This window comes from Amaranthus tricolor, chromosome 8, assembly GCF_026212465.1.
Source record: "Amaranthus tricolor cultivar Red isolate AtriRed21 chromosome 8, ASM2621246v1, whole genome shotgun sequence".
NCBI lineage: Eukaryota > Viridiplantae > Streptophyta > Magnoliopsida > Caryophyllales > Amaranthaceae > Amaranthus > Amaranthus tricolor.
Genome location: NC_080054.1, coordinates 18,004,335 through 18,030,222, shown reverse-complemented (window position 1 = coordinate 18,030,222; position 25,888 = coordinate 18,004,335). Strand labels below are relative to the sequence as shown.

Here is a 25,888-nt window from a genome sequence, read left to right as displayed (position 1 = left end):
AATATATTAAAACTTAACAAGACTAAACATCAATTCCAAATAGTTGTTGGGGAAAGAAATGGGAGAAAAGAAAAGTGAAAGGAAAAATTGTCTATTTTCATTCCAAATATTATCTTCAATGTGAGAATGAGTTATTTTGTTAATATTATATAGGAGTTCTTCCTTCCAATTCTAAATGAGATAAATGCTTTCACTATTTTCATTCCCTCCATTTCCAATTCGAAATATCTTCAATGTCAGAATGATAAACATATACCAACTTTTTATGGCCAATGTCACTATAAAAAAAGCTTAAATTTTGACTATTCAAAACAGTCGAAAATAAGTCGGTATTGCTCTATACCAACTGATTTCCAACTGTTTTGGGTAGTTGGTATAAAGTGGTCGGAATTTCATTTTAGTAGGAAAATAGTCAGAATTTTCGACTATCCTTGGTTAGTCGAAAAATTCAACTATCAAGTTAGTCAGAAAATGTCCCAAAAAGCTTGTTATTTTTGTACCTAGATGCATATGATTGAAGTCATTTGAGAGTAACTTTTAGCTAGTGCCTAGGCCGGTCATTGGACAAAAAAGCTTTGCTTAAAAGGTGTTTGTTTGGAATATCAGATTAACTTTAGATTATATGTTTTGTGTCAGTTTAATTCAGGTTGTGTACTCACATTGATTTTTATATAATTTAAAATTTATTTTAAAGTCGAGTCAAGTTGAATTTAGTTACAAAGTAGAATAAACATCGAGTCTATTTTAAATAACTCTTAATATAACATTTATTAACTACTTCCTTCATTTCTTTTCAAATGTTCCATTTAGCTTGGGCACGTTTTCCAACGCACAAATATAACTCTTAATATTTCTAATTGTGCGTAATTAAAAATATAAAAACTAGATATAAATAAATCTTATATTAAGACGAATCAAACAATATCTCATTTAACTAGATTTTAACTTATAGATAAAAAATAAAATACAAAATTAAAATAAATAATAAATAGTATCCAAAAATCAAATGAAACGTTTTAACTCGTAGATTATAAGAATCAAACGTATAATTTTCGCAAGTGCATTTATTATTGGAGTATAATTTAATTAATAATGCGTAAACTATTTGGCTCTCCCAATTTAAATTTGTTGTTTCACTCTGGGAGTGGGAGTGGGAGTGATAGTGATAGTGATAGATGGGTCATGTGGCAATTCTCAAATTTGTATGATACACCTTCTAATTCAAAATTTCCCCCGTGAAGTAATCCCTAAAACCCGACAATAACCATTGTCTAATTCTCTCTCACATTCGATCCATTTAACCCAAAATGAAATCGTGGAGTCCCAATTATCATCATTATGTGTTCTTCCTCCACATTCTTCTCTTGCTCATCCAATCTTCCTCAAGTCTAAAGGTCTATATTAATAAATAATTTTCACTTGTTTAGTGTTGTTCATTCTGGTTATCGGGTCAATTTCAAGACGTTTTATAATCGAATTTTGTGTCCACACCGATTATTATATAAATTTTAAATAGGGGCCGAGCAAAAGTTAAATACTTTTTTGAAAATTCCGAAAATTATGATATTTTTCTAACAACTTTTGTATCTTTAGACACTAAATATATATTACATAATTTAATATTGAGGCCCCATGCGATATAACATGCTCAGAACTTCCCCTAATTTTAAATTTGTTTTAAAATCGGGTTAAATCGGGTTCGGTTACGGTACCTCTTTATTGTTCTTCAAGTCTAAATGCTAATTTTACTTTACTCTGTTTCAAATCCTGAAATCAGATTGGAGAAACATGTAGGAATGATAATGATTGTGATGCGGGTCTGCGGTGTGAAACTTGTGGTGCAAATGGAAATACTAGACCCAGATGTTCACGGTTTCAACCCGTTAATCCAACTTTAAAGGTAAAAGGATTGGCGTTCAACAAATACTCATGGTTAACGGCTCATAATGCATTTGCAATGACAGAAAATTCAATTTCTGCTACTGGTACTATCCTTTTAGCTCCTTCCAATCAAGAAGATTCCATTACATCCCAGCTTCGGGTATGCCTTTTTCTTGCTTTTATCTGCAATCGGATCTAGTTTTAGACCCGCCTGAAAAAATGTTTGGTTGGGTAATTAAAGTATTAGTCCCTCTATCTGGTGGCATTTTTGCAAGGATATAATTTGAGCAGACTAAGAAAAGGGATAAAAATAGGTAAAAGAACACAAATTCTTATGAGAGGAGAAAAGATATTTCTAATTAGATTGACCAATAAAGAATATGTAGAATAAGAGTAGAAATTAAACTTTAATAGATTGGTATGTGAGATGATTTCTGAAGAAACCGGCAAAAAAAATAATTTGTTATAAAATGGAAAATTTATAAATAAGATGACAAAATAATTGTAATATGGGAATGAAAATTAAAATAATAAGCCTATGATGATAAAAGAAAAATAGAAATATAGCAATACTCTAAGAAACTGAGGAAATAAATAGTACATAACATTTTTAAAATTCTTACTTAGAAGATCAAGTTTTAACTTGGGTTTTCAAAGTCAAATTGAAGTCATTTTGCACACTTTTAGTCCTTCGTGAAAAGTTATTCACAATTAATATGAGAAGTTTTAGATAATGTTTACTTTTAATGATTAATTAGAAATGATTTTTTTTTATCATTTAATGATATTAATGTAATGAAATATTGTAGTTGTATGGATTTGACAAAATTTAAAATTTTGAACTTACTACATAGTTATCTTTATATTAGAATATTTATGGTGAACTAATTCATAATACAATTAAATATTTAAAAAGTGAGTACTTTAATATTTAAGGTGTCAATTTTAACGTTTAAAATAACATGTTAAATTTAGTTCGACTATTTTGCCCAATCTAATAGTGGTTCACGATGAGACCGTTTTAAATGACAATTTTATGATCTTAATATTTTTTATAATTTTTAATTATACATAATTCAGTATACATAATTTTTAATTATATGGCGATAATGTAAATGTGGATTATATGATGTAAGTGATACTCAATCAATCCCATTTAATTTACATAAAAATTTTATTTAGCGTTGTCTCATTTTCTTTGCCTTTTTTTTTCTTGTAATAATGGTTTTTGTAATTCTCTTTAAACCTATCTACAATTTAATTTTTTTTATCTCATTTATTTATTTTTTTAACCTCATTTATCCATTTTTTTAACGAGCTTTATTTTATTATTTTATTCACCAAATATAATTAATGTGTACATTTTTATTAAGTGTTACAAATTAAATGGGAGAAAGAAATAAAATTAGGATTTTATTTTTTGATTCAAATATATAGTTGACACAAAAAGAATGGTATGTGAAATGATATCCTTTCTCCATCGACAAGCCAAGAACTATTGTGTTGGTGCTTTACGACCTTTTTCTAACATACCTCATGCGTCTGGACCTGCTTAGGTCCAATAAAGGTTATAGTCGTTTGGGTCGTTTGATTGAGGAAAAATTATGTATTTATGTATAAAAGATCGAATTTTGATTTAAAATAATTTATTAATTTCATTTTTAAGTATTTTGTTCATTAAAATGAAATTTAAATTTAGTTTTTATCTGACATGTTTTAATCTATTGATGATGATTAATTATTAACTTAATTATACACAAGCTTCGCATGTATTAATGTGAGAGTTTTTAAGATCAAATATAACAATCTTAATAAGACATTTGATAAATATAAGTACTCTAACAAAAGAATATAATTGACACATCTTCACACTTTTTACAACTTTATATATTATTAGAAATAAAACATATCGTAAACTAGACACTTTTTTTTATTGCCTTTAGCCTTTTAGATTTATGGTTTCAAGACTTTCAATCCTTCTTTGTCCAGAATAGTAGTAAAGAGAAATTGAATTGTTATTTAAAAAATTAGATTTTTGGTAATAAATAAAAAGAGAATATAAATAGCGTAGATGAAATTATAAGAAATTTAATATATGAATGAGACTAAAAGAAAAAAAATAAAATATTATTCGAAAATAAAAAAAATATAAAAAAACACAATTGAAAATAAAAAATAATATTTAATGAAAGGAAAAATTCTCATTTTAACGCAAAGGAATCAATTGTAAAACAAGGTCGTCCCTACTCCTTACCGACTATTAACATTGACAACGACTCTTTTTAATTTGTTAAGCAGTATCGATGAATGCCAATATACATAATAAATAATAATTCGACTCAAACACAAATTTATCTTGTTTTTAAACACCACAATTACACTGAATACTCTCTCTATGTATGATCATATGTCCTCAATTTATTTCCAATTTTAACGTATTATTGTTTTTTGAATTTAAAAATTATCCCAATTCATAATGATATATACTTTTTATGTCCGGCTTATTTTACATTAATTGTTATTTTGATCTATATCATATATTTTGCATTATTTCTATTTTTAGACAATAACCTATTATAATTTTTTAATCTCATCCATGTGAAAATTCTTACAAAATTGCTAACAATCGTGTCTCATGAAAGTTTGATGCTACCATGTAGAATTTTTCTAAAAACAAGGTCGCTAATTTATATTTTTTGTGTTGTAATTCTTGATTTTTATTTTAAGTTCCACTATAAAGTGATTTAGTGATACTTTATTTGGCCTTTAGTGACATTTGTAATTGTTATTGTAGTCTATAATGACATTTATGAAAAATACCACTAGATACTATGTCGCGACTTTAATATGTTTTTTTTTATTATGCTGCTAAAGGGTCATATAAATGTCTTTAAATCTACTATATATACAATTAGAAATTTAAAGTAGTGATATTTAAATTAAAACCTCAATAAATATATCCCATTAGAAATATGATAGGTTGTAGTGAAATCCCAATAAATTTGGCACTTTCTCAAATATTAATTTCAGCATTTATTTGCTTTTTAATCCTTGAACTTAACTTTGTGTCAAGTCACATCCTGGTCATGCCGTACTTGGCCACTAAAAAAAAGTTAGTCTAACTATGAAAATTGTATGGTATTAAGCTGCTCATATGTTGTATAATCGTACCCCATGACAAATTGTGTGGTGTCAAGTAGTGTTATATTATGGTGGTGTCGTGTCAATAATTGAATATGCTTTATCTTATACTTTGGAGAGGGTTGATAAAGATGTGTCTGATATGGGTGGATTAAGGTTTGGAACCGTTGATGAGAGTTGCTTGATCAAAGCAACAAGAAAAGAAGCAGACTGTGAGTGGCTCGACAAAGCGCTCGATAGACTAGAGCCTAGCTCAACCGGTCGAGCGGTGTTGGCTCGGTCGAGCTAAATGTCCAGAACAAGTCAGTAGTTTCACTGGAAGCTCGCTCGACTGAGCGAGGTAGTGGCTTGGTCGAGCAGTAGTCGAACAGACTACATTAGATCCTGTTTTTGGTCAGAATTTGTAGTGACTATGCAATAATGTGGTGCATTACTCTATTGTTTATTGTCATAGTTAATTAGGGTGTTAATTGTGATGTTACATGTGAATTTATGGTGATTTATGAGAGAATACTTAGAGTGATGAATACCTTGACTATAATTAGGATTCATCATTTACAGTAACATCTATTATTATTTGAAGGTGAAATTATATTTTATGAGTTTATTAAGTCATTATATAATTTATAGACTAAAATAACCAAATGCATATGCACATAATATGATGACATGATCAGATAAATAGAAATAAAACCGTTCATAAAGGCGATAACAATACTAAATTAGCCAAATTGTACAATATACCGTATTATTTATGTATACTTAAAAGAAATACGTAAAGTAAAAAGGTAAATAAAAAAATGTACATGGATATAAATGCAAATACTGCAAATAAAAAAAATGCACATATAAATATACGAGATAAATATAATACTAACCGTCCATTTAGGCGGTAAAAGAAAAACAATTAACCAGCCATATAGGCGGTTTAAATAATACAAAAGAAATAAATAATACTAACCGTCCATTTAGGCGGTAAAAAAGAAAAAAGTTAACCTGCCATATAGGCGGTATAAAATAAAACAATAACAAAAGCAATAAAGTGTCCTTGTCATCCGTAAAAGTGATGTATTGTCCAATAAATTATTTTATGGGTCATTTAAATTTATCTTGCAACGTTTAGTACTTGTTTCTCTCTCATCATCTTTGGTTCTTTTATTACTTTGTGAGGGTTAATTTTCAGTTGTTGTTGTTGGAGCATTATTAGCTGGTTGCGTTGATGAATTATTTGTTGGTCGTACCGGTGGAATATTAGTCGGTGGAACTAGTGGATTATTAGTTGGTCGTACATGTGAATTATGAGTTGGTGGTACTGGTGGACCATTAGTATTATTGGGATTATTATGTCGGAGCTGATTTAAATCAGTCCTTGCTGGTTTGTAGTGAAGGGTATGGAATTATGCTCAATTATAAAATATAAAAATGTGTTAGAAACACCTTGGATGATGATGTTGACACCATTTGATTGTTGGTCCATTTGTGGGTACCGATGAAGAAAAAAAAATGCTTAATTAGGTTTGTAAAATATTACCTTCTTGATTATTAAGGGTGGAGCTCGTGCTGAATGGGTCATCTTTTATATTTAGTGATCGTACCACCATTGGGGAACTTAGTGGATGAGCCATGTCCATGTAAAATCGTTTCAAAACTTTCTCAGTATAATTGCTCTGATGGACAAATATTCCACTTTTTAAATGTTCAATTTGTAGACCAAGACAGAATTTGTGGGTACAGAATTTATTTTTTTTCATAATCCTAAAACTGTCTCATTAAAAGTAATTTTGGTCCTTATAATTGGTGTATTAAAAGGTAGGGAGAATATAAGGAGAAAATGTAGTATATGAGATTGATACCTGCTTTGTATATCGATATCTATCTTGTATTTACAATACAGAAGCAATGCTTTTATAGGCAAATTACACAACACTATTCATGAGGATAGGGTTGAAGAACCCAATACATTCATGAATTGTCTTTTCAAGTTATAACACTCCCCCTTGAATGCATTACATATATGTGGAAATTTTATTATAACATTCATAATTCTAAAACTGTCTCATTAAAAACCTTTATCAGGAAAAAAATCCAGTGAGATAAAAAAAAATTGATCAAAGGAAAAAAGAGTACAGTGAGCATATTTCTCCCCTGAAGTTAACATATGTCTCGAAATCCGAGAGTGTGTATGGTTGAGGTCCATGATCGGCTAACTCCAAAAGGATTGTGGCTTAAACGATACAACTAGGGCACCAACTACAGTTTATGAAGATAATGATGCATGTATCAATCAAGTTAGAGAAGGATACATCAGAGGAGACAGAACAAAACACTTGTCACCAAAATTATTTTTCGCACATGATCTACAGAGAGATAAAAAGATGAAAGTCCAAGAAATTCAATCTTGTGAAAACCCCGCTGATTTATTCACAAAGTCACTCCCGTCAAAGCAATTCGAGTATTTGGTACGCAAGCTTGGGATGTACCGATTTCGAGATATATGTTAACTTCAGGGGGAGAAATATGCTCACTGTACTCTTTTTTCCTTTGATCAGTTTTTTTTTATCCCACTGGGTTTTTTCCTGATAAAGGTTTTTAATGAGACAGTTTTAGGATTATGGATGTTATAATAAAATTTCCACATATATGTAATGCATTCAAGGGGGAGTGTTATAACTTGAAAAGACAATTCATGAATGCATTGGGTTCTTCAACCCTATCCTCTTGAATAGTGTTGTGTAATTTGCCTATAAAAGTATTGCTTCTGTATTGTAAATACAAGATAGATATCGATATACAAAGCAGGTATCAATCTCATATACTACATTTTCTCCTTATATTCTCCCTACCTTTTAATACACCAATTATAAGGACCAAAATTACTTTTAATGAGACAGTTTTAGGATTATGAAAAAAAATAAATTCTGTACCCACAAATTCTGTCTTGGTCTACAAATTGAACATTTAAAAAGTGGAATATTTGTCCATCAGAGCAATTATACTGAGAAAGTTTTGAAACGATTTTACATGGACATGGCTCATCCACTAAGTTCCCCAATGGTGGTACGATCACTAAATATAAAAGATGACCCATTCAGCACGAGCTCCACCCTTAATAATCAAGAAAGTAATATTTTACAAACCTAATTAAGCATTTTTTTCTTCATCGGTACCCACAAATGGACCAACAATCAAATGGTGTCAACATCATCATCCAAGGTGTTTCTGACACATTTTTATATTTTATAATTGAGCATAATTCCATACCCTTCACTACAAACCCAGCAAGGACTGATTTAAATCAGCTCTGACATAATAATCCCAATAATACTATTGGTCCACCAGTACCACCAACTCGTAATTCACATGTACGACCAACTAATAATCCACTAGTTCCACCGACTAATATTCCACCGGTACGACCAACAAATAATTCATCAACGCAACCAGCTAATAATGCTCCAACAACAACAACTGAAAATTAACCCTCACCAAGTAATAAAAGAACCAAAGATGATGAGAGAGAAACAAGTACTAAACGTTGCAAGATAAATTTAAATGACCCATAAAATAATTTATTGGACAATACATCACTTTTACGGATGACAAGGACACTTTATTGCTTTTGTTATTGTTTTATTTTATACCGCCTATATGGCTGGTTAACTTTTTTCTTTTTTACCGCCTAAATGGACGGTTAGTATTATTTATTTCTTTTGTTATTATTTAAACCGCCTATATGGCTGGTTAATTGTTTTTCTTTTACCGCCTAAATGGACGGTTAGTATTATTTTTATCTCGTATATTTATATGTGCATTTTTTTTTATTTGCAGTATTTGCATTTATATCCATGTACATTTTTTTATTTACCTTTTTACTTTACGTATTTCTTTTAAGTATACATAAATAATACGGTATATTGTACAATTTGGCTAATTTAGTATTGTTATCGCCTTTATGAACGGTTTTATTTCTATTTATCTGATCATGTCATCATATTATGTGCATATGCATTTGGTTATTTTAGTCTATAAATTATATAATGACTTAATAAACTCATAAAATATAATTTCACCTTCAAATAATAATAGATGTTACTGTAAATGATGAATCCTAATTATAGTCAAGGTATTCATCACTCTAAGTATTCTCTCATAAATCACCATAAATTCACATGTAACATCACAATTAACACCCTAATTAACTATGACAATAAACAATAGAGTAATGCACCACATTATTGCATAGTCACTACAAATTCTGACCAAAAACAGGATCTAATGTAGTCTGTTCGACTACTGCTCGACCAAGCCACTACCTCGCTCAGTCGAGCGAGCTTCCAGTGAAACTACTGACTTGTTCTGGACATTTAGCTCGACCGAGCCAACACCGCTCGACCGGTTGAGCTAGGCTCTAGTCTATCGAGCGCTTGGTCGAGCCACTCACAGTCTGCTTCTTTTCTTGTTGCTTTGATCAAGCAACTCTCATCAACGGTTCCAAACCTTAATCCACCCATATCCGACACATCTTTATCGACCCTCTCCAAAATATAAGATAAAGCATGTTCGATTATATGTTTAAAGTTAACGTAATCATTAACATTATTGGCATTTGCTTTAACAGTAAAAATGTTGAATATATAAATAGAAGTACTACCTCCTATTCAGCCTAATTGTCCCAATTTTTTTGACACTATTCACTTATCACTCTTAATTTGTATTTTACTCTTAATCTATAAGTTAAAACATAGTCATGTGGGATCTTGTTTGATTCGTCTCAATACAAGGATTATTAATATCAACTTTTTATAATTTTTAATTAAGAATAATTTGAGATATTAAGGGTTAAATTGTTGCCTCGACAAGTGTGAAAAGTCAAATGGGACAATTAGGACACCCCTTAGAATATATAAAATGACATATAAAGAAAATAAAATTTATTTTTTTTTTTAATTATTATCATTAATTTTTAGGACCCCATAGTTAAAATATTAGGTACGCTGTAGAATTCAGTGGGGGTAAAGACTAAATTTTTGCATTTTTTTGTAGAATGGTGTTCGAGGGCTGATGTTGGACATGTATGACTTCCAGAATGACATATGGTTATGCCATTCATTTGGAGGCAAGTGCTTCGATTTCACAGCATTTGTAAGTAAAACTAAGCCTATCAACCTACATACATTATCAGTAAGGTCGTAGATTAGCAAGGATAAAGAGACTATCAACCCCACTAAGAAGGATAGAAAGCCTTATAGAAGAGGATAAGAGAAGTTAAGGAAGATCTAGAAAAACATGAGATGAGCAAATAAAAGTTGACTTTCATAAGTTACACCTCTCTGTGGACCTGACCAGGAATAGTGGTAGTTGGAGGCGCTTTATCCATGTTTTAGACTGCTGATTTCCTTTTCACTTACTAGTTGGCGTTCTTGTTCTATGGCTTTTACTCGTTCTATTATTATTATTATTGTTGTTTTCTTTTACTGTTATTTTTACTCGTTTGATACGATGCAAGCATGCGGAGTTACTTTCAGCCTCACTCGGCCCCAGACATTGCAAAAACCTCTCTTATTCTTTCTCGAGTCGGGGGACTCTTCAGCCGCGCTCTCCTTTATGGGTATGAGTTGCCGCCGTCTTTCTTTCCCCAGACCCTGACCATAGTTTACTATGGTCGGAATACACTAAGTATGATGATGATGAAAGAGACTATCACCTAGAGCATCAAGTTATTAGGGTCCAAATAATACTTTTTCATATACAGATTGATATTAAGTTGAATTAAAGTTAGGTATAATTTATATTTTTTTACTATTTAATACTCTCTTTGTTCCCTAATAAAGTTCACACAAGGAATGTTCATGGGAAGCAAGAGAAATAGAATACTTTAAACATTGGATATATTATTTGATTGAATAATAAATTTGATGGAAGAAAAATGAGAACCATAAACATTTAAAAATTATTAAAGAAAATTAGTGGAATAAATATGAGGTCCACAACTAATAAAAAAATAAAGTTAGTGGGAAAACATGTGGGACCATAAGAAATATAAAATGTTTAAATTAAGTTAGTTGAAGATATGTGAGGATAATAAACATTATAAAAAAAATACGAAAATGAAGATGAATAAAACTATTTTTGTCCAAAATTTATAATATAAATAGAATGATTTTTCATAGGAACAACAAATAGAACACACAAAACAGCAAATGGAAACTTTTTTAAGGAACAAAGGGAATATGAGTTATTAAGGTTTTTTATAAAATAGTTAAAATATCAACAATACAAAACGAAAAAAGTATTATATTATTTATTATGTTTTAATTTTTAGGACCTATTTTATGTTTCGCTGTCGGGGCTTAAAAATGAGTGAGACGGCCTAGTAATCCAAATGCAACCAACAGTATACCAAATCGAACTTCCAAGATTGTTCTATTTGCTGATTAATATAACTTGTATGTAACAGCAACCAGCAATTAACGTTCTCAAAGAAATAGAGAATTTTCTGCAAAGAAACCCGACAGAAATCGTTACAATCTTCATTGAGGATTATGTGACCTCACCAAAGGGCCTCACCAAAGTGTTCAATGCAGCAGGGCTCGGAAAATTCATGTTCCCTTTATCCCGGATGCCCACAAATGGAAGTGATTGGCCAAATGTGGATGATATGGTGCAGAAAAACCAGCGATTGGTGGTCTTCACTTCTATGAAATCTAAGGAAGCGTCTGAAGGGATTGCCTATCAGTGGAAGTATGTCGTAGAAAACCAATGTAAGTTAATTATCCTTCTATGTATTAAACTACGGATCTCAATCGCCCTTCATTTAAAATGAAATATTTAGCGTCAGGTATTAGGAGGGTCTGTGCTGCATTCACACTTCTAGCCCAAAGGATTTTCGTGTGCATTGCGTGTTAGAGTATATAACATATCTTAGGGCTTCAGCCATTGGTTTAAGCTTTTGGTTGAGTTGGTTTCTTGACATTCTCCTCTGTGTCGATGCATGCTGAAGCATAACTATTGTCCATAACACAAGTTGTAGAAGCTATGTCTATGTTGTTTTGAAGCTTTGAAAGCTTTTTAGTTAATGCTTGCAAGGCTACTAGGATTCTTCTTAGTTATGCTCTTACGCATTCTTGTTTTACTAGTGTAGCATAATTTGCCACTTAATTTGCTTTTGAATTCACGATTCGCTAAGCCAAAATCGACCATATTTCGTTTTTTTGTTCGCGATTTGCAAGGAGATTAGTGAATCCAACGAGAATAAGTACAATATATAATCTAGCTTTGTTCTTTCGATCACCTTAAAAAGATGGGTTTTAGGAGAATTAAAACTGCTGGGTTGGACTAAGTAAGTTCATAAAAGTTCAGATAAACTTAAGGTGGAAGAATCTACTTGTGGAATCAAGCACACAAGTCCAAGGGCTTATTGATGGGGGCTTGGATGAACAAGCAAGGGCTCACTTGAGCCTTGATGATAAGCATTAAATTGGGATGTTAAACGAGCTTGTTTGGGAGATAAAAGTGAAGCTAGAATGTACTGTTGTGAAAGCTTTTTAGGGCGTGCAGCGTGTTCCAGACCATGTCAAGGCTGCAGGGGCCAATTGCCCGAGAGAGCACATAGGCAGACAGAAGCTGGCAGAGCCACAGAGGGGTTTACTCTGGCGAGCAGCTTCTATCAGAACCGCGATGAAATAGGTCTTCTTGGGCTTAAAAAAGATTGAGGCTCTAAATGTTGTATTGCGAGAAAAATCCATTGGAATCCAACCAAACATTTGATTAGGGGGAGTGTAACTAAGGTACCCATAAAAACACTCAAGTTGTTTGTATCTTGCTTGCATTAATTGTTTGGGTGTCTCCTGATCTCCGATCCATCTTTTCTATACTTTATGAGTCCAATTTCGCAACAGTTTCTATTCGAGGTTTATGAGTTAGACGAGGCTGTTCGTGTGCTTATTAGTTTATGATCTTAAACATCGTTTTTTGACAAAATGCAGATGGGGATGAAGGTATGGTAGCCGGTTCATGCCCAAACCGCGGTGAATCACCAGCAATGAACACCAATACAATCCCTCTTATTCTAGTGAATTACTTCCCAACTAATCCCAATAAATCAAGAGCTTGCATGCAGAACTCAGCTCCCTTGATAAACATGGTTAATACTTGCTTAGAACAAGATGGAAAAAGATGGCCCAACTTCATTGCTGTTGACTATTACCAGGTAATCAACTCTGCATCCTTTCAATATTACTCCTTTATTAATAGCGTTTTGAGCGTAGCAGTTGAATTAGTTGTAGTTGTTAGTGATTTAATGAAGCTAAAATACTAATTTACGAAAAATTTCATTATTTGATAAATTTGCGGTTTAAGTAATGACTAAAAGTGCATGTAGTGTTTAAGTAGCATTAGACGTTTAGCATTTCAAAATCAACAGTACTAATTTAAGCTTTTCTCAGTATTTTTCTCTAACAAATCATTTTCCTACGGCCACCATAACCGTTTCTTTTACTAATTGCATTACTAATTTGCGCAGCTATTAGACAAGTAAAAATATAACAGCTACAATTGTATAGCTATAACTACCCATAATTATACCTACTTTAACCACTAACAGCTACCCGCATAACTATATTGCAGAGTTGCGCCGAACAAACCCTAACGGCTCGTTTGGTTAGTGGTATTAAATGATGGTAATGAGAATGATTTATAGTGTAAACTTTCATCAAAATTTCCATGTCACTCCCATGTTAATGAAACTTTAATCATAAAAAAAAATTTATTTACAAATTTCCATTACCACCTAATACTACCTCTCCCAATGGTAATGCATTAGAATGAAATATATGAAGAAAAATGAGATGATTGGAGTTGGTCAAGTATGACCATCAAGATAGTAAGACTTTTTTAACCAAAATTACACAAGATTTCATTCCCATTATCACTACTTAATATCACCTATCAAACGGGCCGTAAAAGTGCTAAATTCTATATACTCTAATTTTATAGTGCTATGTAAATTGAGATTTTATCAACCTTCTTTGGGTTTGTTTTTGTAGAGGAGTGACGGCGGTGGAGCTTCTGAGGCAGTTGATCAAGCCAATGGTCATCTTACTTGTGGGTGTGACAATATTGCCTATTGCAAGGTGTGCTATCTACTCAAGTCCATTCTTTTCCATGTCTCAAAACTAATAATAACTGATCACAATAAAAGTCCCTACGTAATTTAGCAAGAAAATTTTACTATTTTTATTAAAGTGACGAAAGCGTCATATCAATGTCAGAATGTCGAAAATCTAACACAAGTATTTGGGATATAACAAAGAGTTTGAATAACAACGTCTATATCAAATGTAATTTTATAGTTATTTAAGAAAAAGTCGTTTTATAATTCAAGAACACGGTTGTTGTATACAGAAAAGTGGAACCTTTGGCTCATGCGACATCCCGAAACTCGCTCCTCCACCACCTGCCGCATTACCATCATCACAAAGTGAGCGTTCATCTACTCAATCTAGTCACGCCCATACAAATAACCATAAGGCTCAGCATCATTGGTTGTATGCCTCATTTCTTGCGTCGATAATCTTGTTTATTTGTTAGTCGTCTTGTAATCCTTTTTCATCTTAGTATCGCTAATGATGTCTATTCGTTCTAAATTTCATCACTTGTGTAAAATATGTATTGTATTTATATGTTTTAAAACTATTCTTAATCAGATTTTATTACTAGTGTAACACTCCGGCCCCTCGGACCGCTGATGACTACTTATGGGGACTGTAGACTAGCCCCACAAACCAACACAAGTCTTTCCAGCGCACTTTGGCCTCACTCGTGCGCATCCGGGAACACCTCCCTGGAGGTCACCCATCCTAAGATTGCTCCCCACCAAGCATGCTTAACTGTGGAGTTCTTAGCAATTGAGCTCCCTAAAAAAGAAGATGCATCTTGTTGATATGAGTAGTCTATCAATCATTTTTCAAGCTAAATTTGGGATATTACAACTAGATCTGAAGATGAATTGCACAAAAACTAGATAATGAAGAACAACAGAACAGAGAGAAAATAAAAATACTCTTATTTAATAAAATAAAAAAAACTAAATGAAAATCAGCTTATTACTGAATAGGAATAGTTATTTCTTTATCGGATTTATGCTCAAAAAAGAATCAAATTTTTTTTATTCAATATCTCCCGAGAAGAGATATTTTCAACAAGAAATTATTCGAATTATATATTTTTCGCCATATTTTATTGCTATATTGTTGTCTTTATAACATATAGTAACTATTATTTAAATATTTCCTTTGATAAAAAGATTGAAGTTCAAGGCCCTGATTTTACTCGCATTCAAGGACAATTTGACATTATTCATCAATGTAACTTAATTTTTATATTGTTATTAATCTATAGGTTAAAACATAGTCACGTAAAATCTTGTTAGAATTGTCTCAATGTAAAATTTATTAATTATTAGTTTTTATAATTTATCGATGTGCATAATTAGAAATATTAACGATTGAATTAGTGCATTGAGGCGTGTGAAAGTGTCTTTGAGTGCAAGTAAAAAAACAGAGAATATATAAAATGAAAATAGAAGCTTGAACTTAAAGAAGACTGTCAAAGAACCAACTCAACCAAAAGCTTAAGCTTATGGTTGAGGCCCCAAGATATGTTATATACTCTAACACGCCCCCTCAGATGAGACCCCATTGGGCTAGAAGTGTGGATGCGCATAGGCGCTGAATATTCCACTTTAAATGAGGGGTGGTTGAGATTCGAACCCGTGACCTCTCATGTTGGCTTCTGATACCATGTCAAATTAGGCTGGACTTATTGTGAATGCCAGCATATTAACGGGGGGACACAAGTGCACACACTTCATAAGCCAAAGAGATATATACCATTCCAAAACCATATGGCAATGGAAAGAAAGTCTCTAATAGTTTATAAAGCGTGCACACCATTTTCAATTTATCGATGTGGGATAACTCATCCCAACACCCCCCTCACATGCGAACCCCCGTCAAGTTCGCATGTGGGAGTAATCAATTAGGGTAGGAATGCCATTCTTTTCGAACCTACCATTTTTAAATTTTTTGATCGAACCATCTGCTCTGATACCATGTCAAGAAACCAACTCAACCAAAAGCTTAAGCTTATGGTTGAGGCCCCAAGATATGTTATATACTCTAATAAAGACTTTACACCAATTCGATACTAATACTTATTCTAAAGTCTTCAAACCTTTAAAAGAATCCTCATTATATTACACCTTGTGTGCTTACATTCAAAGAAGACCTTCATCCTTGTGATTCTATTAGGTCATCTTGTGTTTTAGTCAAGTGATTTTATTTCTTCTTTGTATAACTCATTGTAATAATTCCAAGTTATACTGAGTTTCATTTTATCGTTACATTAAGAGAAAAAAACGAGGAAAGCTTAAAGGGGAAATAAATTTTCTTTAGTTTACTAGGATTTAAGAGTCTAGCTGGTAACATAGGGTTGAGGCCTTGTGTTGAAAATAAATGTAATATTGTTCTTAATCTTGTAATCTAGAGTTTAATTGAAAGAGAATAAAGATATTTTGCCAAAATCCTAAGAATTAAAGAAAACTCAAAGGTAGAGATCAGATTCTTAACGGACTGAACATTATAAACATTTGTGTCATTTATTATTTGTATTGCCTTGCTTTCATTCTTATTATCAAAATGTTTTATATTTCAAGTCCCTAACTTAGGGTTGTGAAAGTTTGACATACGTAGCTCAACCTCGCCCTCTCAACCCCTTATTAATTCTTAAGTTTTCATTCTACATGATATGATTAATGGAGCGACCTTTACTCTTACGATAACAGCAAGGATAAATTCTCGTGGTTCTTGATCATGTTAGTTGTCTATGGAAGCAACAAAGGATGTCCTATCATGGACCATTTTTGCCACCCTTTTATCATAATAATAAGGCCGTGCAAGAATTAAATAACAAAGACTACGACAATAGAGGAATCCTATTAATTTACAAAGCTTTATTGTTAACATCAAAAGGGTGTACAAATAGTACAAGAGTAGGTTTTGGTAGAGGGGCCTTGAACTTGATTATTATCCCCCAATAATCATATTAGTTATCTACAAAAAGGTGGGGAAGGAGAAATTTGTGATCCTCCTTTGAGAATCCTACCTAATTGTTGACAATGATCAATTGATTTAATGTTTTATAGCAATTATTCACAAATAATTAACACAAGTTCTATAGAATTTTATTGGCTCATTTCATGTTCTCTCTTTGAAGGAGAGAGTACAATTATAGATTGTCTGTCACCTTTTCTCACTTAGACCTTGTTTTTGAACGAAATATTAAATTGATGATGATAATAACTCATTTTATGATAATAACATCATGAAACTTGTTAAATTAGGCTGGACTTATTATGAATGCCAGCATATTAACGGGGGAACACAAGTGCACACACTTCATAAGCCAAGCAGATATATACCATCCAAAAACCATATGGCAACGAGAAGAAGGTCTCTAATAGCTTATAAAGCGTGCACACCATTTTCAATTTATCGATGTGGGATAACTCATCCCAACAAAACTAGAAAGAAAAAAAAAGTATTGTAATCATTGTGGCACACATCTTAGCTACTTTAATTTTTTTCCTATGCTCCTTTTGTATGCCTAATATTTTAACACCTATGATAAATTATGAGGCAAGTAAAAATGATTATGTGTCAAATTAAACACCGAGTCTAGATTACGTTGAATCAAAATTTTCAACATCTTAACTACGTTAGTATGCCCAATATTTTGAGTAAACGCATACCTAGACCTCCAATATTCATAATGTTGGAACAATTTTAATGTAAAATAGAAAGATAAAAAAAAAAATAAAGTGAAAAATGTTCATTCAATTAAACATAATTGTCTTTTCATAGGCTTATAGGAGTAATATGAAACCACTTTAAATGATAGAAAGCACACTCTAGAAAATAGGCCAAACATGATCACACTAATTATACCATTTCACTATCAACTAACATAGGACAAACCTAAAAAATAATTTATTGATATTTCAAAAAAAACCTACCCATAATTAACTCAAACATAATAAATACTCAATTTAGAACTAATTAATTTCTAATTTTGAAGCACTAATTCTATCATTGTTTTGGTTTAAAAATCTATATAATATAAAACACGTCTCTTCAATCTAATTAATTTGATCCCTTCATATAAAACAGAAATTTATAATCAATCGTCGTAATTTGTAAATCACCGGAAAAATACAAAACTAAAATCAAAAAAGTAAATAAAACAAAAAAAAGATAAATTAGAATCTTAAAAGTCTTATTCTATTAAATTCTTTCATATAAGGATGATTTGTCAATATTACAAATTATTGTTATTTACTTAGAATACCTCTGTATAAAAGCCTATTATTTTGAAAGAAGAGAAGTAATGGGACATATCGAGCAACTTCCTCCTCCTTGACCGAAAAGGAGTTGAATTGATCACCCACTTGAGAATGTTTTAAGAAAAGAAGCAACATCATTGAAAGTGAAAGCAATTAAGGCCTTTGAACAAAACGGGACAAAGAGTATATGACAGTTTGGAGTGAGGGGGAAAGCCTTAAAAAGAGATGAAGCCATGGACTTGATAAATTGGAAGAAAAAGAAAAGAATCAATAAAGCATGACCACAATAAAGCTCAAGCTTTTTGTTTATATTTAATAATAGAATATAACATCATTTTTCATTCCAAATCATCCACGGGTCCATTTCAGGTGAAAGTGTTTAGGGTCGTTTAAAATTGTGTTTTGTATTCACATTAATTTTTATATAATTTTAAATTTATTTTACAATCAGATCAAAATCAAATTTAATTATGAGTAAATATTAGTTCTTCAACTGTGTTTTAAACACTTCAATAAATCATATATTATGGTAGCTTAAATTGAAAGAAAAGGGAAGAATGGTGAAATATCATCAGGCCGACTGTAGAAAAACTTGAGTTAAAATTTGAGAGGGTCAAAAAAAAATTACATTTTAACCTAAGTTTTAGAGAATAAGAATATAAATTCTTGACCTCTTAGTTCATCATCATCATCATCCTACCCAGTGTATCCCGCTCATAGAAAAACTATGGACAGGGTCTAGGGAGGGAAAGACGGCGACAACTCATACGCATCTACCTAATTCGATCCATCAATATGTGCCCACACATCTACCTCAGCATACGCAATTTTGTAACTTCCATCTTATGTTCAAAAATCTTCTTTACAAGCCAACATTCGGTCCCATATAACAGAGCAGGTTTGATTGTTGCTCGGTAGAATTTTCCTCTTAACTTGCTTGGGAATTTCCTATCACATTGCACTGTGATGGCTGCATGCCACTTGAGCCAACCCGCATATATACGATGATTTACATCTGCGTCAATCTCCCCATCCCTTTTAATGATCGATCCTAAATACTTGTACTTGGTCGTACTTTTAACAACTGCTTCATCAATGGACACCTCTGGTTCACCTACCGGTGATGTCCCACTAAAGTCACGGCGCAAATACTCGGTCTTCGTACGATTAATGCGCAACCCTTTACTTTCTAAAGCTTCCCCTCCACTCATCCAATTTATTACTAACCTCCTCTCTAGCTTCTGCTACCAGCACTATGTTGTCAGCGAATAGCATGCACCACGATACTGTCTCTCAAAGAGATTTAGAAATCTCTTCCATAATGACAGTAAAAATGCAAGGGCTTAAAGCCGATTCCTGGTATAGTCCAACATTAACCGGAAAAGGCTCTGTTATTCCCACCGGTGTTTGAATATTAGTCGAAACTCTGCCATATATATCTCGTATAGCCTCAATGTACACTGAAGAAATACCTCTAGCCTTGAGGCTATCTCAGATGATACATCGTGGTATGCTATCATACGCTTTCTCCAAGTCAATGAACATCATATGCAGATCCTTCTTTCGCTCCCTATATTTTTCCATCAATCTCCTCAAAACATAATTGCCTCAATGGTTGACCTTCCTGGCATAAAAACGAATAGGTTCTCTCTAATCACTGTTTTTAGTCTAATTCTCCACTCTATCACTCTTTCACACAATTTCATTGTGTGGCTTAGAAGTTTAATACCTCTATAGTTCCCACATACTTGCGCATCACTTTTGTTTTTAAACAGAGGTATTAGTGTGCTATTCCTCCATTCTTCTAGCATCTTATGTGTCTTCAAAATAATATTAAAGAGATTAGTCAGCCAACGAATGCCTTCTTCTCCTAAAACCCTCCACACCTCAATTGGGATGTTTATCTGGCCCGACTGCCTTTGTTCTTCCTATCTTTTTAAGAGCTTCTCCTACTTCTTTTGTGGTAACATTACTCGTTGACCCATATTCCAGTGGTCTTTGGACGTCAGAAATTTGATTATCCTCCTCCTTTGGCCCCTTAGACTCACTGAGTAGCTGAGAGAAATACTGGAGCCATCTGGTTTTGATGTCCTCTTGTCGCAAGAGAACTCGTCCTCCCTCATCCTTGATGTATTTCACTGCCTCTAAGTCTTGCCGCTGCCTGGACCTAGTCCTTGCCAACTTAAAAATCTGCTTCTCCCCCTATTTGGTATCAAGCTTCAGATACAAGTCCTCATAACCACGGTTTTTTTTGCCTTCGTTACCGCTTTCTTTGCCCTCTGCTTTGCTTCTTTATAGCTCACTCTCTTTTCTATCCTATCCTCCTCTTTCGTGCATGCCATAAAATCATTAAATCTCTTGTTTTTATCCTTTATCTTCTTTTCCACCTCATCGTTCCACCACCACGACTCTTTGAACACTTTTAGTTTACCAGACGACACCCCCAAGATCTCTTTTTCCACTTTTCTAATGGTTTTTGCCATGTTCACCCGCATTTCATTCGCATCCTTTGACTGACTTGGGAAGCCCAATAAACTTATCTTGCTTGACAGGGTGTGACCATTTTCCCTTTGAGTCTCCCCCATATGATCTTTCCCCTGGACTCGACCTTCTTCTCTAAGATTTTCTTCCTTATCCTGAAAACCAGTACTAAAAGTCTGTCTTGGGTGGGCATCTCTGTACCCATCACCACCTTACAATCCAAGCATGAGGCCCGATCTCCCTTGCACACTAAGAAATAGTCAACTTGGGTTGCATGCCTGCCGCTCTTATATGTAATTAAATGCTCATCTTTCTTATATTAAAATTTAAACAATAAATCAACTATAATTATATTAATATTTTTTAAGACAACAGTTTCAAGGCGTAGGTCAATGAGCAATTATAACCTAAACACTTTAACATGCGCTCTTTACTATTTAAAAAGGAAAACAAAAATAAAAATATAGGTCACGTATGTTATTGATTGATAACTATCTTTTTATTGAGAATAAAATAAGAGAATCTCTTACAGACAAAGAAAATCATATAGGCAAAAAAAAAGGAATTAATTTATCTCATAGGTGATGAAAATTGAACGTTTGCCACAAGGATAAAAGAAAAGTCTTCAACCAGTAGACATAATTTTTAAACAATTTAAAATACCTGACCTGAAATCAACCTGATAACTCGAATAAACACCTCAACTCAATTGATACTATTTTCTTCTTATTACGATTGCTTATGAATACCAAAAGAAGTGTATTACTAAAAATATCAATATCCATAATTTAATAAAAGTTAAAATTGACACCATATAAGGATCTTGCAATAACTAATAAATATGAGGAAGAATCTCTTTAAGCAAGACAGATACATCAATTTTAACAGCTCTAAAGCACATGCATTTACTTAAAATTCACTTTACAAAATTTGTCCATATAGAATAATGCCTGTTTACAGAAGTATAAAGTTTAAAAGGATGCCAAAGAAGATGGGTTACAAGAAGGAATCACTATAGGATTGGCATTTCACACCATAAATGAACTGGACATTATTATGATATTCAATTTGATTAATGCTGAGCCCTTTATCGGCCACATGAACCAAAAACAAATTTACGTCGACAAAAAAATGGCAAAAATTAAGTTCCTTTTAATTCTCTACTAGTTTACCTGTTTCATGGCTAGCTGTTGATTCTTTCTGAGTCTCTACATTTGTCCTTATTGATGTTCGAGTGCGGTCCTGAAACGTAGAGTAACAGCCATTTATCAATGATTGAGAATAAAGGTTTGTTGCTCAGCTGGATTGAACTGAACTGAACTAAATTGACTGGAATAGTGAAATATGAGAAAAAGAATTGATATGATGAACAAAATTAAGGTGAAAACACGTGAATTGAATTGAAATGAAACTAAACTTCTAGTAGTTGCGAACATAGTGAAAAACAAGGTTGCATCATATCATCGTCATAACGATTTTCGAATTCATCGAATTATAGTTACCCACATTGTAAAGATGTAAAAAATCGCGTTTTAGGCTGCTTCAAGGGATATTCCATGGTTTTGTCAAATATTTAGCTGTAGGATAACCATATCCCCTCGTTACCGCATCACCAAATGGACAGTATATCATTTACAAGTGGTTGAGAATAAGTACCTCTCTGAAAGAAGATTCTTGCTCAGCTTCAAGCATATGTACAACTTGTCCCATTTTTGGCCTCTTTGGTGCATTTGGATCAACACAACGCAAGGCTACCAGCAAAGTTTTCTTCAGTGCTCGTGATGCAGGTTTTTCGGGTAGTTTTGGATCCAAAATTCCCTCTGGATTTCGATTTGTAACCATCATCTTAAGCCAATCCACTAAATTCACCTGGTAACTCCAATGTGTGACTGCTTTGATGAATAAAATACATAAAGGAGGTTTTTGGCAAAATAGTTTGTTTGACGAATAGAGCTTAGATGGTCAAAAACAATTTAATGCTAATGTTTGGTAAATTAACTCGTTGAAACAGGTTGTTACTTATCAGCTAATTTACAACAGGATTACAATAGGTAGCTCGCACCAATGTATTCAAAAGCAGTATCAAATGAGTTAATAAAATTAGTTCGTTAAATCAATCATTCCAATTAACTATATCAGCTATAATCTATCAGTTGTTTGTCAAACATTTCGCTAAATGAAGCTTTGTGTTTTAATCATACTAAAAAAACAGAGCAAACCTCTCCTGGAGGGCGACTATAATCAACCGGGCTTCTTCCCGAAAGAATTTCCATGATTAGGATCCCGAAACTATACACATCGTTTCTTTCATTCAACATGCCTGTACTTGCATACTCAGGAGCAACATAACTACATAGAAAACAATGCTTATATCAGCAAAATTGTGAGAAATGTGTATCAAAACAATGCCAGTCAATTAGTGAATCAAAATCAACATGCTGCATAGTACATACCCAAATGTTCCCATTACACGAGTTGTAACATAACTATGCTCAGACCCAAGAAGCTTAGCAAGCCCAAAGTCGGAGACCTTGGGAGTCCACTGCTTGTCGAGTAAAATGTTGCTCGACTTTATGTCTCGATGCACAACCTTAGGTTCAAGTCCCTCGTGAAGGTAAGCTAGCCTGTGAGCACCATTCGACAACGAACTTATAGCAACGAAATGCAACAGACTAAACCAGCAGAAAACATAGAATAGACTCATACCCTTTCGCTGTACCGAGAATGATGTTCATCCGAATCTCCCATGTAAGGGGACTACTAGAACCTACATCTCCATGAAGCCATTGTTCTAAGTTTCCATTGTTAACATACTCGTAAACGAGCATCCTACAAAAATTACATATTCATTATCATATCCTCAGTAATCTTCAGATAATAGGATGATATAGCATACCTTTGTGCTCCTTCAGCACAATAACCCAGCAATTTAACCAAGCACTTGTGCCTCACTCGGCCAATTGCGTCAACTTCAACCTTAAACTCTTTCTCAGCTTGTCCCCTGATAGTTAAGCACTAATCATTTGAGTTATTCTTATACCACAGCTATAGAAGCATCAATGCACCAACAAAAAAATCCAACACAAAACCAAATCTAAACAACTTAAGCACTGAAAATATGACTCCCCATCAGGAGGCTATGTATACAAAGAAACAACTCAACCAAAAGTTTAAATTGATGATTGAGATTTCTTTCTATAATCTAACATGCCCCCTCACACAAGTGTCATTTAAGCTAAAAGTGTAGATGCAATACATGTGCTACCTAACGCTGAATATTCCACATTAATTGAGGGGTAGTTGAAACTTGAACTAATAGCCTCTTGTCACGCCGACTCTGATACAATATAAATTATTCTTGATGTTTGAAGACACAAAACATGTTATATACTTAATATATGAACATATATAAATTATTCTTATGGGAATTAGTTGCTAGGCTTGCACAAAAATTATTCTTGTCGGAACATATATAAATTATTTATAATTATGAGCAAATAAATATATTAAAGATCAAAATTGTTCTAATTCCAACTTAAGGAAATATATAGGATACAATATAATATCTAGAATTGAAACACTACATTCAACAACAAAACAAAATGCATATTGAACCAACAAGATCAATTCATAACCAAAAAGAAACAAATGTGAATTATAAATTCCCTTTCAGGAGGCAATGTATTCATATGAACATATACAGAGGGTGCAATTTTTAAGTTAAAACATTAAATTCAACTACCAATTTATAAATTAAAACAGATAAAGTAAGAAATAATAACCCAAAAAAAGAAAACACTCACTTGTTATTGAGCAAGTTTTTGACAGCAATCTGAGTGTTATCATCCAAAACACCATAATAAACAATGCCATAACCACCTTCCCCAATAACATTCTGGTCAGAAAACCCATTAGTAGCCACCTCTAACTCTCTTAAAGTATACCAACGACCCCAACCCAAATGGGACACTTCAGGAACCACTGTAGGTAGTTGATGATCACCCAAATTTCGACACGACGACCCGGTCCTAGACCCGGCAAATAAATCCTTACCCACTACCTCAACTTGGATTCTTTCTTCACCTGATCCTGCGTTAACATTGTTATTATTATTCTCAACACCCATGATAATACCCGGGTCGGGTTGTTGTTGTTGATGATGATGATGAACATGGGCATTTTGGGCAACACTAATCTCTTGGATTTCCTTTGACAAAACAGGGATAATTGCGGTATTAGTAGTTGATGCTGGAGATTGAGATTTTATCTTACGTTTTGAGAGAAACCAAAGTGAAATAAGAAAGAAGAAGATAACAATGGATGCTCCAACAACAATACCAATTACAACCCATAATCGTATCCCGAAAATTGAAGTAGGTTTTGAGAGTTGATCCTCCATTAAAGCTCTAAGTTCTTAGGTTTATGATGAAAAAACGAAGTTACAAGATAATTAAGCAATTTATCAAACAGCTGGTTGGCATTTGCTAATGATACAGAAAGTGAAAGTTGTAGTAGGAAAGAACAAATACAAGGATGAAATGTGAGTATATAAAAGAGAAGAATTAAATTGTTTTTTGGTGAAAAGATTTTGTAGTAAAGAAAATTTATTTGATGTAATTGATTGTGACAGTTTGAATTGTTGGGTCATTTTTGCTCGTGCTTTTGGGGCGAGTAAGATGTTGTTTAGTTGATGTCTAGATTTTTACTATTTAATGATTAGTTTTATGGATTGAAATTGATTTTTACTAAATAAAATTGTTTTTATTGATGTTAATTGATTTTTAGTTATAAATTATAATTGAGATTTATTAATTAAGATTGATTTTTACCGATCAAATTTAATTTTTAATATGTAATCGATTTTTAGTTATTATAAATAAACAAATAAAAAACGATTTTTGTTTACTCTATTAATCATTTTATAGGGTCCCTCTCTAACTTACTAGTCATGTCCTTATTAATCTGTTGCAATTTTTATTTCAGTTA

The 25,888-nt window shown here is 32.7% G+C and overlaps 2 protein-coding genes across 3 annotated transcripts; one reads left to right on the top strand and one right to left on the bottom strand.

Moving 5' to 3' along the window:
* The first annotated feature begins 996 nt into the window (after positions 1 to 996).
* Positions 997 to 14,988, top strand: LOC130820346 (PI-PLC X domain-containing protein At5g67130-like). 2 transcript variants are annotated; one of them, XM_057685685.1, is made up of 7 exons: positions 997 to 1,394; positions 1,778 to 2,041; positions 10,066 to 10,164; positions 11,480 to 11,783; positions 13,008 to 13,231; positions 14,067 to 14,153; positions 14,425 to 14,984. In XM_057685685.1, exons 1-7 carry the CDS (start codon positions 1,308 to 1,310, stop codon positions 14,608 to 14,610), a joined length of 1,251 nt encoding a protein of 416 aa, XP_057541668.1. In that variant the 5' UTR covers positions 997 to 1,307; the 3' UTR covers positions 14,611 to 14,984. The 2 variants fall into 2 exon arrangements, with proteins under 2 accessions (XP_057541668.1, XP_057541669.1); XM_057685686.1 differs by lacking the exon at positions 10,066 to 10,164 and having other exon boundaries at positions 14,425 to 14,988.
* Positions 14,989 to 21,721: 6,733 nt separating this feature from the next.
* On the bottom strand, positions 21,722 to 25,541 carry LOC130820345 (probable serine/threonine-protein kinase At1g01540). Its single transcript, XM_057685684.1, has 7 exons — positions 24,706 to 25,541; positions 23,799 to 23,903; positions 23,609 to 23,731; positions 23,356 to 23,526; positions 23,122 to 23,251; positions 22,559 to 22,771; positions 21,722 to 22,144 (listed from the first exon to the last, which is right to left on the bottom strand). Exons 1-7 carry the CDS (start codon positions 25,299 to 25,301, stop codon positions 22,055 to 22,057), a joined length of 1,428 nt encoding a protein of 475 aa, XP_057541667.1. The 5' UTR covers positions 25,302 to 25,541; the 3' UTR covers positions 21,722 to 22,054.
* Between the last annotated feature and the right edge of the window lie 347 nt (positions 25,542 to 25,888).